General features: G+C 54.9%; 6 protein-coding genes across 6 annotated transcripts; 3 read left to right on the top strand and 3 right to left on the bottom strand.

The window, feature by feature from the left end:
• Window positions 1-536: 536 nt before the first annotated feature.
• Window positions 537-2,878, top strand: BO82DRAFT_352050 (CoA-acylating methylmalonate-semialdehyde dehydrogenase). The gene is made up of 3 exons (XM_025634583.1): window positions 537-1,376; window positions 1,431-2,068; window positions 2,124-2,878. The coding sequence occupies exons 1-3, from the start codon at window positions 641-643 to the stop codon at window positions 2,538-2,540; spliced, it is 1,791 nt and encodes a 596-aa protein (XP_025494695.1). The 5' UTR covers window positions 537-640; the 3' UTR covers window positions 2,541-2,878.
• BO82DRAFT_352049 (uncharacterized protein) lies at window positions 2,811-4,062 on the bottom strand. The gene is made up of 4 exons (XM_025634582.1): window positions 3,844-4,062; window positions 3,731-3,772; window positions 3,206-3,655; window positions 2,811-3,117 (listed from the first exon to the last, which is right to left on the bottom strand). The coding sequence occupies exons 1-4, from the start codon at window positions 3,895-3,897 to the stop codon at window positions 2,995-2,997; spliced, it is 669 nt and encodes a 222-aa protein (XP_025494694.1). The 5' UTR covers window positions 3,898-4,062; the 3' UTR covers window positions 2,811-2,994.
• A 456-nt stretch (window positions 4,063-4,518) lies between these two features.
• On the top strand, window positions 4,519-6,271 carry BO82DRAFT_304677 (dynactin subunit 2). Its single transcript, XM_025632195.1, has 3 exons — window positions 4,519-4,582; window positions 4,642-4,701; window positions 4,768-6,271. Exons 1-3 carry the CDS (start codon window positions 4,544-4,546, stop codon window positions 6,127-6,129), a joined length of 1,461 nt encoding a protein of 486 aa, XP_025494693.1. The 5' UTR covers window positions 4,519-4,543; the 3' UTR covers window positions 6,130-6,271.
• Window positions 6,272-6,614: 343 nt separating this feature from the next.
• Window positions 6,615-7,972, top strand: BO82DRAFT_372518 (MRX complex DNA-binding subunit; the record flags this gene model as incomplete). Its single annotated transcript, XM_025637320.1, has 6 exons — window positions 6,615-6,750; window positions 6,923-6,950; window positions 7,057-7,147; window positions 7,203-7,286; window positions 7,354-7,890; window positions 7,958-7,972. The coding sequence occupies 6 exons, from the start codon at window positions 6,615-6,617 to the stop codon at window positions 7,970-7,972; spliced, it is 891 nt and encodes a 296-aa protein (XP_025494692.1).
• A 3,250-nt stretch (window positions 7,973-11,222) lies between these two features.
• Window positions 11,223-12,915, bottom strand: BO82DRAFT_18768 (Rad1/Rec1/Rad17 family repair protein). The gene is made up of 2 exons (XM_025630495.1): window positions 12,840-12,915; window positions 11,223-12,783 (listed from the first exon to the last, which is right to left on the bottom strand). The coding sequence occupies exon 2, from the start codon at window positions 12,561-12,563 to the stop codon at window positions 11,385-11,387; it is 1,179 nt and encodes a 392-aa protein (XP_025494691.1). The 5' UTR covers window positions 12,564-12,783; window positions 12,840-12,915; the 3' UTR covers window positions 11,223-11,384.
• Window positions 12,341-13,270, bottom strand: BO82DRAFT_430179 (putative DNA repair protein Rad1). The gene is made up of 4 exons (XM_025640599.1): window positions 13,054-13,270; window positions 12,962-12,991; window positions 12,840-12,894; window positions 12,341-12,783 (listed from the first exon to the last, which is right to left on the bottom strand). The coding sequence occupies exons 1-4, from the start codon at window positions 13,154-13,156 to the stop codon at window positions 12,738-12,740; spliced, it is 234 nt and encodes a 77-aa protein (XP_025494690.1). The 5' UTR covers window positions 13,157-13,270; the 3' UTR covers window positions 12,341-12,737.
• Between the last annotated feature and the right edge of the window lie 136 nt (window positions 13,271-13,406).

The following is a 13,406-nucleotide window of genomic DNA, read 5'->3' as shown; positions in this document are numbered from 1 at the left end:
GTTAATGATCGTCCCTAGCTCAAGTAATTGATTTCAAGTATCTTCCTGTGGTTGGAGTTGTGAGAAGTCTCAGGAATGAGATCGGGAGCTCAAATCTTAATCTCTTCCGACGATGGCATCTGCCCGCGGAAAAGAGGTGATACTAAATCCACTAGATGTTATAATTGCAAAGAATTTCTATCGGAAATTCCTGCCTAGTTTCATGAGCCATGAGAATAAATTTCTTCTAGATCATTGTAGTATACCTGGAGTGGATGAATGAATTCAGTTCATTAATAGAAAATCGGATGGAGATGATCCATGACCGAAGCAGAGATGACCAGATTGGCAAGCCGTTCCGTGGGGCAAGATGATTGGTGGTCAACGCCGAGGAAGGGCGATAACCGCATTCATTATCAGTGATTGTTGTGATCCAGTGACCCAGTGACGGAGCCTCGGCGGCCAGGAACGGAGAGTCAAACCTGGGGAAACTTACTCCAACTTACCTATTATTAAGTACCTAGCTATCCCTCCTCTTCCTCCTGCAGCTTTTCCCCCTCCTTCTCCTCACGCGCTGAGCTGTCACACGTCTGAGCTGTCAACGACCTAATTCCTTATAAATCAGTTCCCATTCACTCCTAAGTTTCCTTCCCTTCTTCTCATGATGGCCGCCCATCGCTCTCTTGCCCGTTCTCTCCCCGCTCTCCGCGCTGCTGCTCCCCGCACGGCCCTCACCGTCCCCAGATTATCCGCCACCAGAACGCCTGCAGCTCTAGCTTCACTCTCCAGACACCTTTCCACCGCTGCCATGGCTCCTTCTTCTCTTCTAGCATCTTCATCCCCTTCTGCCACTCGCAGTCTGCATGTCACAGCCCAGCAACGGTCCCCCGCAACCACCTCCGCGGCCTCTACCGCCACCGACTATCCTACTGATCACAGCCCTGTTGCGAACCCCATTGATACTACCAACTTTCTGGACAACGAGTTTGTACAATCTCAAGCAACCACATGGATTGACTTGCATGATCCAGCCACCAACAACCTTATCACTCGTGTGCCTCAGAGTACCGATGCGGAGCTAAAGGCTGCCGTTGAGTCCGCCCAGAAGGCCTTTCCCGCCTGGCGCGCGACCAGCGTGATCGCCAAACAGCAGATCATGTTCAAGTTTGTCAGCCTGATCCGGGCCCACTGGGATCGCCTGGCTGCCTCTATCACCCTTGAGCAGGGCAAGACCTTTGCCGATGCCAAGGGCGACGTTCTCCGTGGTCTTCAAGTTGCTGAAACCGCCTGTGGCATCACCACCCAATTGACAGGCGAGGTGCTCGAAGTCGCCAAGGATATGGAGACTCGAAGCTACCGCGAGCCTCTGGGTGTTGTGGCCGCCATCTGTCCCTTCAGTTAGTATATTCCCCGACCGGCGGTATTTGCCGAGGCTAACCGCAGGTTTCCAGACTTCCCCGCAATGATTCCCCTCTGGTCGATCCCCGTCGCCACCATCACCGGTAATTGCTTGATTCTCAAGCCCTCCGAACGTGACCCTGGCGCAGCTATGATTCTGGCCGAGCTGGCTCGGGAAGCTGGTTTCCCACCCGGTGTGGTCAACATCGTGCACGGCTCCGCCAAGACGGTTGATTTCATCCTCGATGAACCTTCCATCAAGGCTATCAGCTTCGTTGGCGGTAACCGTGCCGGTGAGTACATCTACACCCGGGGTTCTGCAAATGGAAAACGTGTCCAGGCCAATCTGGGTGCGAAGAACCACGCCGCGGTCTTGCCTGACTGCAACAAGAACCAAACCCTCAATGCTATTGTTGGCGCTGCCTTCGGTGCTGCTGGTCAGCGCTGCATGGCCTTGAGCACAGTGGTGATGGTCGGCGAAACCCAGGAATGGCTGCCCGAGATCGCTGAGCGGGCCAAGGCATTGAATGTCAATGGTGGTTTCGAGGAGGGTGCGGATCTGGGCCCAGTCATTAGCCCTCAGAGCAAGAAGCGCATTGAGGATTTGATTGCCAGCGCTGAGGAAGAGGGTGCCACTATCCTGCTGGATGGTCGTGGCTACAAGCCCGAGAAGTACCCCAACGGCAACTTTGTAAGTGGTCTCCGTACGTGCTGCATTGAACTTTTACTCATGGACTCTCTCCCAGGTTGGACCTACTATCATCACCAACGTGACCCCGGAGATGAAGTGCTACACGGAGGAGATCTTCGGTCCTGTCCTGATCTGCCTGTCGGTGCCTACGCTCGATGACGCTATCGAGCTCATCAACAAGAACCCGTACGGCAACGGCGCTGCTGTCTTCACCCGCTCTGGCCCGACTGCCTCGCGCTTCCAAAAGGACATTGAGGCCGGCCAGGTCGGCATCAACGTGCCGATCCCTGTCCCGTTGCCCATGTTCTCTTTCACCGGTAACAAGAAGAGTATTGCCGGTGGCGGTGCCAACACCTTCTACGGCAAGCCTGGTTTGCAATTCTACACCCAGCAGAAGACCGTGACGAGTCTGTGGCGCAGCGAGGATGCGATCAGCACCAAGGCCCATGTCGTGATGCCCACACACTCGTAAGGTCGATGAAAACAAGGAAAAAATTGAATAGAATCAAAAATACTTTCAACGTTGCATCATGCCTATATGCGGTGTTTGCTTTCACGCTGGCTTGCAGAATTAGCCTTGTTAATATCATTGTTCTCTAAATTGGATCTCTGAGGAGGGGGCTCATGCCAGCATCTTGACGGCGGCTGGTGACCAGATTGCTGATGATGGAGGCGTCTGTGTACTGTAATCTCAGTTTCATCTCCGTGAACCGCATCGATTCCTCTAAACAAGTGCATGAAGTTTGGTATCAATAAGATTCAATTAGGTCTATAGAAGACGGCGAGTCTGGTCGAATACTGAACGAGCGGGAAGTAATAATACTTTACAGTAGACCTGCCACATAAAGATGATAGGCACAGAGCACTCCTATCGATCATTCTCCCGCCCAGTCCACAGCGTAGCCCACTTCTTGATGGACGATAATTCACTCCTTCTTCGGATCCACGTAACTATACACGAACCTGGCCATCTCGACGTGCTTATCCTTTGCAACCACTACGCGACGGGTGTAGTAGCGTTGCCCATCGATCACCTCAAAGCCCCAGATCTACCAGCACTTCAGTCAGCGTCTGCATCGATACGAGATACGCCCCACACCATCAATATCGATTAGTGAAAGGGGAGAAAATACGAACCTGCTCTGCCGTCCATCCGTTGTCCAGGCTCTCCACAAAGCTCTGGAACCAGAGACCCTCACCGTCGCCAAACTCCTGGCCTAGATCCTCAACCACGAATCCATCCACAGCCTTCCCGTCCGCCAGGATCTCTCCGTTTAGGAACTGAGCCACCTTGGGATCCTCGCTCTTGGTCAGGAACGCGAAGTTGGGGCGGGCTTTGCCGTCACTGCTGCTGCTGCCGCGGATGTACCGCGATTGGCCCTGCACATGGCCGAAGATGTGGTCGGTGTGTTCGCGCTTCTTGCCGTCGCTGATGCGGTTCTCGCTGGTTCCCTTGATGCCGCCCGTCAAGGTCTGGTCGATCTTGATGTGGATGATGGCAGAGTCCTCTGGGTCCGGGTAGGTGTCGATGTGAAGGGTGATGGTGGCGAGGTTGAGGGCTTTTCGAGTGAGCCAGCTCATTCCTTGCTGTGTAGGAACTGGTTAGTCTTGGGGCTGGAGGGCGGGGAATGAGCTACCGAGGTAGAAGTGAGATGTTCATACCAGTGACAGGATTGCGTCTGTAGGGTTGGACAGGGTTTTGTTCTGCAGAGGGTTCGTTAGTGATGGAGCGTTTCTCTAGCTAGCGATGAAGCATCATATCATATCCAGCGTACCATTGTCCATTCTCCACTGAGATTCTTGATGGTGACTTCTGCGGGGGCGGCCATTTTCGGTGATGAGGGGTAAGATTTCACTCGAAATGAGGGAAGGATCTAAGATATGCTACCGAGGAGTAAGGATAGAGAAGAGAAGAAGAATTGATATATTCTCTCTGACAGCAGAACAGGTCTCGAGGATTAAGCGAGGGAATAGTGCAGGATTGAAGGAGCAAGTTGACGGGTGGGACAAGGACGCTTTAAAGGGTACTACATTTCGGCCAAGTAGTGTTGAAGAGGGTCAATCGGCCCCTTCATGTGATCGTCGCTTCCCTGCAGCCTCGATTCAATGCCATTTCCCTCTAGTTGATTAAAATGGGGCAATTGCGGCCGAGGTTGGCGTGAGCAAAGTCCGGTCTGCGAAACATGTGTTGCGGAGTAATTCTAGCCGCCGAAGAATGACGCTCTGATCACCCTTGCCTTTTGATAGTCAATAATGTCATGAATATTGTTTCGATTGTTGTTGATGTATGTACTGTAAGTTACCGTGGTGTATCGTCGTACCGGACTGCATGTATGGCTCTGCGTAATGTACAGTATTGACCCGCCCCTGGCACGTGAACAAACATTCCCCTTCACTTTCCTCTTGAGATACTTCATCTCCAGCCTTTCCCCGCAACAGTATCGATTTTCGCACTCGCTCAGATAGCTGGACGCCATGTCTTTCAACCGGAAATACGCCGGTCTTCCTGATCTGGTCAGCATATCTCCATTTGCAGCAGTCCGGCCGGACTAAAATCTAACAACGACGTGCAGGATCTCGCTCCCGATATCTACGAGACTCCCGATCTGACCGACGGAGCTTCTACTATCCCGGTTCGCTGCCATGTCTATTGTTCGCGCGGGTGTCCTTCCCCATTCTGACAGCTTATCGGCGAACAGACCACAACTCTTCGCACCGCCTCCAACGTAGACGACGATGCTGGCGACAACTCTGATATCGATCGCCAAGGTATCAACGCCGACGAGGCGCGCGCCCACTTCCTCGGTGCCACCGTCGACGCCCGCGAAGCCAATTTCTCAGACAGCATAGCCGTGAAACGAAAAGCATACAGAAGCAAGAGTCGTCGGCGACGGAAACACGACCTTGGGGCCGACGACCTCGATGATCTCAGCGACAGTGAAGACGAAAGTGTGGAGCGTAAGCTGGCTCGTCTGCGCCGCGAAGTCGAGGAATTGAAAGATCAGCTGGCAACGCAACAATCTAGTACTGAGTCTGCAGAGACAGCCGCTCTGAGCAAGCCTGGAACAGATGGAACAGATGGTGTGCTGGAACTGAGTCGCGCATTGGACAATCTATACGCATCCTCGCGCAGTGGCCCCTCCGGCTCCCACTCGGCCGCAGCTGTCCTGTCTCAAAAGCTCGCCTCCACCTCCACACCAGATTCCCCGGTCAGCAACCCCGCTCAGCTGGACGATCGTAAGCCCACCAACAATCGCCCACAAACACCCCCGTCCCCGTCCGCGACCGGCGGTGGTGTCCTCGCTCACGCGGCCTCGTTCGATGGGCGACTGGCTCTCATTGAAGCGGCCATGGGAATCTCCAGCTCCTCGAATCCCTTTGTCAACGATGGCATCTCTGAACCTGACCTCCAACCGGTTCTTCCTGCGCTCGACCACCTCACCTCTCGCCTCGCCACGCTGATGAACCTCCTCGTCGGCCCGAACCCCGTCTCCGCCTTCCCAACCATGGGCTCAGCTCCCCCAGCCACGACCGTCACCACGCCTCATCTCGAGTCCCTCTCCAGCCGTGTGCGCAAACTCACCGCCGACACGGAGGCCCTGGCCACCGCCCGTAAGCGCGCCGTCGACGCCGCTAAAGCGGCCCAAAACGCCCGTATCTCCTCCACGGCTCTCGAGCCCTCCGACATGTCGGTTTCATCGTCGTCCGCCACGGAAGTCGATCCCGCCGCCACTCAGCGCGACGAGCAAGCCACCAAGATCCAGGCTCTCTATGCTACTCTCCCCACCATCCAGTCCCTCCATCCGATTCTCCCCAGCGTCCTCGAACGACTGCGCTCACTGCGCGCCATCCACGCCGGGGCCGCCCACGCCTCGGAATCGTTAGATGTGTTGGAAAAGCGACAAGCCGATATGGCTCGGGAGATTGAGCAGTGGCGCGAGGGGCTTCGGGTAGTAGAGGAGAAGATGAAGCAGGGCGAAGCGGCGCTGAAGAATAACATTGAGACCGTGGAGCCGTGGGTCAGGGATTTGGAGAGCCGGCTTGACAGATTGGGGATTTAGTGGGGTGTAAATGACACAGCATACAAAGCAAGATCGGGATGGACTTGAATGTACGAAGGTGACCCGGCAAGTGCAGGCCATGAGTTGTCGGGTGTATTGTTTGGTTTATGTTAAACGGAAGAAGATACATTCAGGCTATTATAAGAATGCACATACACTAATACCAGTACGCGCTCATGCCAGTAAAAGCTTACATGAGACCCCAGTGATCAACTCCTAGGGAAAGCTAGTTGATTGATCCCTGAGCGACGTTCTTCTCAAATTAGGATTTTAATTGTATCTGTTTATTACTGAGCTGGACCCTATTCTAAGGCGACTTCAAGCTGATATGCAATCGTCATAGCTGCACAGATACGATTTGAAGTAGCTACGGAGTCGTAATTAACACAGTACAGACGTTGTATACTACTAGAGTAGAGTGGGTGCCTATGCACGTGACCGCGCGCCGTCTTCCCCGCGTCCCGCCGACGCGCTTCTTCTTATCAATGGCTGGGCTGGGTTGGGTCCGGGCTCTCCATGACGGGAATCCGGCGTACTTTGTGAACAGTCAAAAGTGCCCCGTCAATTCTCCAACCTTGATGCCATCAGGCTGTTTAACGGCTCTCGTAGACAGCCCAAGATGTGAGTTCAAACTTGCTTGCGAAGGAGCCCTTGCAGCTTTTAGGAGGGGGGGGCTTTTCTTGTGCATACTAACCCCGAGTCTGTCTGCAGGTGTAAGTTGCCGCGGAGAGCTAGATCTTGGAGCCAAGTCGTTGAAGCTGAAGCTGACTTTTGCATACGTTGGAAATAAAAGCGAAGATAGATAAGCTTTCGATTCTGGGGTATGTTCTGTTCTTTTGTTCGGTTGGGGTGTCTCGTTCGCCATGTCCTATTTTTTTTTTTTGTTTTTGAGTCGTTGACTGACTGGGTGTTGCTTTTGCTGGATAGTGTCCGCTCGTTCGATAATACCCGCAGCGAGACTATCCAGTTTCATACGCCGCTTACGTTAATTGTTGGGTATAATGGTTCGGGAAAGACGGTATGACGAATTTGTGTCTGATGGGATGATGGCTGTGAGGCTGATGTGATGTTAGACGATTATTGAATGTCTCAAGTATGCGACCACCGGTGATCTTCCGCCGAACAGCAAGGGTGGTGCATTCATCCACGATCCGAAGGTACGGGTTGTTAGAATGGACTAGATTCCCGAGAGGGTGACTGCTGACGATGATCGTGGCGGAATAGTTGTGCGGCGAAAAGGAGGTGCTGGCGCAGGTCAAGCTGTCCTTCAAAGCGACCTCGGGCGCCAAGATGGTGGCGACGCGGAGTCTCCAGCTGACGGTGAAGAAGACCACGCGGCAGCAGAAGACGCTGGAGGGCCAGCTGCTGATGGTCAAGGACGGCGAGCGGACGGCCATCTCGTCGCGGGTGGCGGAGCTGGACCAGATCCTGCCGCAGTACCTGGGGGTGTCGAAGGCGATCCTCGACTCGGTCATCTTCTGCCACCAGGACGAGAGCCTGTGGCCTATGAGCGAGCCGTCCGTGCTCAAGAAGAAGTTCGACGAGATCTTCGAGGCGATGAAGTACACCAAGGCGATCGACAACATCAAGCAGCTGCGCAAGAAGCAGAACGAGGAGCTGGCCAAGTACAAGATCATGGAGCAGCACGCCAAGGAGGACAAGGAGAAAGCCGACCGCGCCGAGAAGCGCTCCATCAAGCTGCAGGACGAGATCGAGGACCTGCGTGCCGAGACCCAGCAGCTCTCTCAGGAGATGCGCCGCGTCGCCGACCTGGCGGACAAGGCGTGGAAGGAATCGGAAAGCTACTCCCAGATCTTGGGCGCGCTAGAGGGCAAGCGCATAGAGGCGAAGAGCATCCAGACGACGCTCGATAACCTGCAGCGTCATCTGGTGGAGCTTGACGATTCAGATGAATGGCTGGAGTCGAACCTGGAGCAGTTTGAGACCAAGCAGCTGCAGTACCAGCAGCAGGAGGAATCTCAGAAGGAGAACTACATGGAGATCAAGGAGCAGATCGAGAACGCGCGGCAGAAGCTGGGTCTCAAGCAGGCCGAGTACGGGAAGTTCGAGAACGACAAGGCGAACTTCGAGCGCCAGGTCGAAAGGCGACAGCGCATGACGCGAGAGATTGCGCGGAGCCACAGCATCCGCGGGTTCGACAACGTGGCGGACCAGGCAGATGTCGACGAGTTCATGCGGAGAATCAGAAAGATCCTCAAAGAGCAGAACCAGGTTCTGGAGCGAGTCAAGCGCGAGGCACAAAGCGAGCTGCGTGACGCTCAAGGCTCCCTGAATCAGCTGGGACAACGCAAATCTGCACTGCAGGAAAGTAAGATCGCGGCCAAGCGACAGATGGCTTTAAACGACAGAGACGCGGCTTCCTATCAAGCAAAGCTCAACGAGATCAATGTCGATGAGGGCGTGCAGGCTGCGCTGGAGACGAACATTGAAGACATCAGTTCTCGCTTGGATCAGACAAAGGAACGCTCACGATCCGCTTCGTGGGATAAAGAGATCCAGAACATCAACTCGGAGATCCGCAGCCTCGAGGACGAAAGCTCTCGCCTGAACACTGAACTCATCGAGGCCACTAAGAAGGCTGGTGATCTCGCCCGGCTAGACCACCTCAAGAAGGAACTGAAGGAAAGGGGGCGCAGTCTGGAAACCATGAAAGGGGCTCATGGCGAACGACTCTCCAAATACGTCAAACCCACTTGGAGCGCCGAAACCCTGGAGCAAGACTTTCAGCATGTTCTGGAGGAAGAGTCAAGACACGTCTCGAAGGCGGAGCGTGAACGCGACGGCGTCAGCCGCGAGCTGGAACAAGTAGAGTTCAAGCTGAAAGAAGGGAAGAAAGCCTTGGGTCAGCGGCAGAAAGAACTCAAGGAGAGCGTCACAGAGATCCGTGAAGCCATTGGCGAAGAACCCGAGGAATATCTTGAGATCGTCAAAGAGCGGCAGATCCAGCTTGATCTTGCGCGGAAAGATACGGAGCAGTTTGCTGGTATCAGTACGTACATGAAAGACTGTCTTGCCACGGCGAAGTCAACGAAGGTTTGCCGATTGTGCCAGCGGGGGTTCGAAGCAGACAGACAACTGCAGATCTTCATCAACAAGCTTGAGGGCTTGGTCAAGAGAAACCAACGGAACGCCGAAGACGAAGATATCCGACAATTGGAGGAAGACCTCAATACTGCGCGTGAAGCTATCACCGCCTACAACACGTGGACACGATTGAAAGAAACAGAAATCCCGAGTCTGGAGAAGGAAGAAGAGCAATATGTTCTCCAACAGGACAAGCTCCTCAATCAACTGGAGGAACACGATCAGATACTCAACGAGAAGACCGAGAAGAAGAAAGAGGTCGAAGCACTCTCCAAGACTGTCAGCACTATCGTTAAGTACGACAGCGAAATCAAGTCTATTCGCTCTCAGATACAAGAACTTTCTTCAAAACAAGATGACGACACTGGTTCACGCACTCTGGAGGATATCCAGGAAGAAATTGCTGGGATTGGCGAACGGTCCCGCGCTCTGAAGAAGACACTATCAAAACTCACCCATGAAAAGGAGCAGGCGTTAGCGGAGATCAACAATCTGGAACTGCAGCTCAGAGACGCGAGGAGCAATCTGGATAACGCCAAGTTCCAGCTCGAACGGAAGGCAGATCTTCTCACTCGCCTGGCAGAATTCAAGAACCTCAACAACGAACAGCGTGCCGCGATTGCGAAGGCGGACAAGGACATTGAGGATCTTACTCCGGAACTACTCAAGATCCAAGCCCAGGTCGACGACATCAGTCAACGCGCCGAGGCTCGCGAAAGGGAGTTGCAGCAGGGGATTTCCCAGCTGTCCGATAGCGTACATCAGCTGGAAGTCGCAAACGAGGAGATCGATGCCTACAACGAGCGAGGAGGTCCTACTCAGCTTGAGCGAAGCAAACGAGAACTCCAGACCATTGAGAACGAGATCAGCGAGCTTGAATCCGAACAGGCCACGATCACGAAAGAGATTAACCGGATCTCAGCCCAGCTCAAAGACAGCGAAAACACCAAGCGCCAGTACGCCGACAACCTGACGTACCGCCAGGCGACCCGAGCCCTGGACAAAGTCAATGGCGAGATCGAGCAACTCGCCGCGCAGAACGCCGAGGTCGACCGCAGCCGCTTCAAAGAGGAATCCGAGCGGCGCACGCGCGAGCACAACGCCCTGGCGGCCAAGCAAGCGAGCAAGATGGGCGAGATGAAGTCCAAGGACGACCAGCTGATGCAGCTGCTCGCGGACTGGGACACGGACTACAAGAACGCGGCCAGCAAGTACAAGGAGGCGCACATCAAGGTCGAGACGACGCGGGCGGCGGTCGACGACCTGGCGCGCTACGGCGGCGCCCTCGACAAGGCCATCATGAAGTACCACGGCCTGAAGATGGAGGAGATCAACGCCATCGTCGGCGAGCTCTGGCAGAAGACCTACCGCGGCACGGACGTCGACACCATCCTCATCCGCTCCGACAATGAGAACGCCAAGGGCAACCGCTCGTACAACTACCGCGTCTGCATGGTCAAGCAGGGCGCCGAGATGGACATGCGCGGCCGCTGCAGTGCCGGCCAGAAGGTGCTGGCCAGCATCATCATCCGGCTCGCCTTGGCCGAGTGCTTCGGCGTCAACTGCGGCCTGATCGCCCTCGACGAGCCCACCACCAACCTGGACCGCGACAACATCCGCTCGCTGGCCGCGTCCCTCCACGACATCATCCGCACCCGCCAGCAGCAGGCCAACTTCCAGCTGATCGTCATCACCCACGACGAAGAGTTCCTGCGCCACATGCAGTGCGGCGATTTCAGTGATTACTACTACCGGGTTTCGCGGAACGAGCGACAGAAGTCCATCATTGAGCGACAGTCGATCGCTGAGGTATGTTGCAACGCTTAACCTGGTCCGACGAACAATGCTAACGGACGTAGGTTATGTAATTGTGACTTTATGTCAGTTGCTTCGTGGGCAGATTCGACGCTCTTACGCATGGCATGGTTGTTACGAGGATAGGGGTTGCTCTTCAGTTTTAAACAGAGGATCAAAGGTGGTACATTAGCTTACTTTATGTACATCATACGCATACATTAGCAGAAAGCATATGCCGGCGTAAGAGGGAAAAATTGCAGTTCATTTACATCATCGGTATTTCCTTCACACTATTCTTTCGTCAAGAACGCTGGACAACACACAAGCAACAAGGGGGAAACGTCCCATTCCCATCAAAGAACCTCCTCATCATCCAGCAACGGCACGAACCGAAAATCCACGAAACTGACCACGGGCGCCAACCCCCCTCTGGCCGACAACTTGGCCCCACTGATATTCCCAGCATGGACATCGGACTCGATCATGAACTGCAAGCTCAGCACCCCCTGCCGATCGCCCCGGATACTGACCTTATTGGCCACCGCCATCGCGCGGCTCGCTTTCTGAACCGCCTTGAACCTGTAATCCTGTCGGATGCGCGAGCCCCCCGACGACGATGACGACAGGGGGCTCACCAAAAAGGTCTCGGTGACTGTCGGGGCGAGGCGGGCTCTTTTGGCGCGGGAGGCACCTTCGTCATGGCCATCATTAGCCGCGGCACCGGAGGCGATGGTGGGGGTCTGATTCTCGACGGAGAATTCGACGGAGGACTCGCTGAACGAGCCGCCGGCGCCGGACAAGGCGAAGAACGGCTCCTGGGTGGCGGAGGCCGAGATCCGGAGGGTGGCCGGGTTCGTGGCCGCCAGCTCGGTGATGGCGTTGTGCAGCCAGGCCGACCGCATGATGATCTTCATGATGATCGCGTCGCGCTGCAGCGGGATCTCGACCTCGCCGCCTTCGGGCTCGTACGTGGTCAATTCACAGATGGTCTTGATGCCCGTCTCGGTGAGCGTGATGCTCAGCGGGCTGCCTTCTGTGTCGTAGCGGAGGGTGCAGGAGCGGTCGAGGAGGAGGGCGGGGGTGGTGAAGGCGCTGTGGGAGGGGCCCGGTTGCACGCTGCCGGCGCGGGAGGAGCCGCTGCCGCCGGATGTGGTGGAGCTGTCGTTGATGCCGATGATCTTGAGGGTTTCGAGGAGGGCGGTCAGGGAGATTTCGAAGCAGGGGTAGTAGGGTGTTGGGTCGGTGGTGGGGGAATCGGTGTCATCGTGGTTATGCTCGTCGGGGGTGGGAGCAGCGGCTCGTGGTGGTGGTGGTGGTGGTGGTGGTGGTGGATTGAAGGTGTAGCTGGTGAAGAGGGCTTTGTCGAGGAATGCAAGCCCCTGCACCGTTCGGGTTTCTTCCACGGAGAAGCGGATGCCATCGGGCGTGAGCTGCACCGAGGCCTTGGGTGCGAATCCGATGCATTGAAGGAGAGTGTAGAGGTGGTGGGCGTTGCTGGAGACCGCGGTGAAGATGGGTTCCACGTCCACCATGGTTGTCTGCTCGGACTGAGCGCGGTGGCAGCGGTACGATGTGGTTGTGGATTAGGTTATATGAGGAGTGCAATGAGAGGGAGACAAAGGTGGTGTAGTTATATGCTTCGTTTTTCTTGTGTTCTCAACTTTCCAGTATATGGTACATGGGTATCAGAGGAGGTAACTGGAACTTTAAACGTAAACTCCAACGGCACAGATCATATAGACGGCTCCGAAGCTGTTCCACGGACGTTAGTCATGACCGCTTTGGTGGGACCGCAGGCGTGTTCTTACCCAAAGGCCAGCGATGCTGGGACGCCGAATAGTGCAATGCTGGTGAATGAACGGTCTGATCGATTGGTAAGCATAGGGCGAGAAGAAGGTCAAATTCAGATCTTGTTGGGTTGGTGACTGACTCAATCCAAAGAGACCAGTAAGTATAAAGGCTGGTGAGTCAAAAGTCAGTAGCCGGACAGTATAATAGCGACAAGTGACAGGTTGAGCTTACCAGCGAGCAGGAGACTAAAGCCGACGAAGAACTGGCTATCTTTCGCGATAAGGGGAGAGTAAGGGCTCGCAGAAGCTGCCTCCCAGACTTGGTTCAGAGACATTGAGGCGTGACGAAAAGAACGATTGAGTAGGGAAAGGATTTGTTAGGAACAAGAGAAACGCTTCACAAATTGAACCAGAAGAGAAGATGGCTTTGATATAGAGTGCTGGCAACGTAAGTCAACTAGCTGTTGTTGTAATCGAAATGGTTATCTGGCTTGTCTGCGCCGGATCAATATAGTTCCGGGCCCGTTCCCCGTATCGGGAGGTGGAGAGAGAGACAGACGCCCGCGCGCTGCTTGCCTCAGCTCC

Source organism: Aspergillus uvarum, assembly GCF_003184745.1.
Source record: "Aspergillus uvarum CBS 121591 unplaced genomic scaffold BO82scaffold_11, whole genome shotgun sequence".
In the NCBI taxonomy this organism is placed as follows: domain Eukaryota; kingdom Fungi; phylum Ascomycota; class Eurotiomycetes; order Eurotiales; family Aspergillaceae; genus Aspergillus; species Aspergillus uvarum.
The sequence above is the reverse complement of the archived record's forward strand: the minus strand, read 5'-3'. Positions and strand labels throughout refer to the sequence as shown.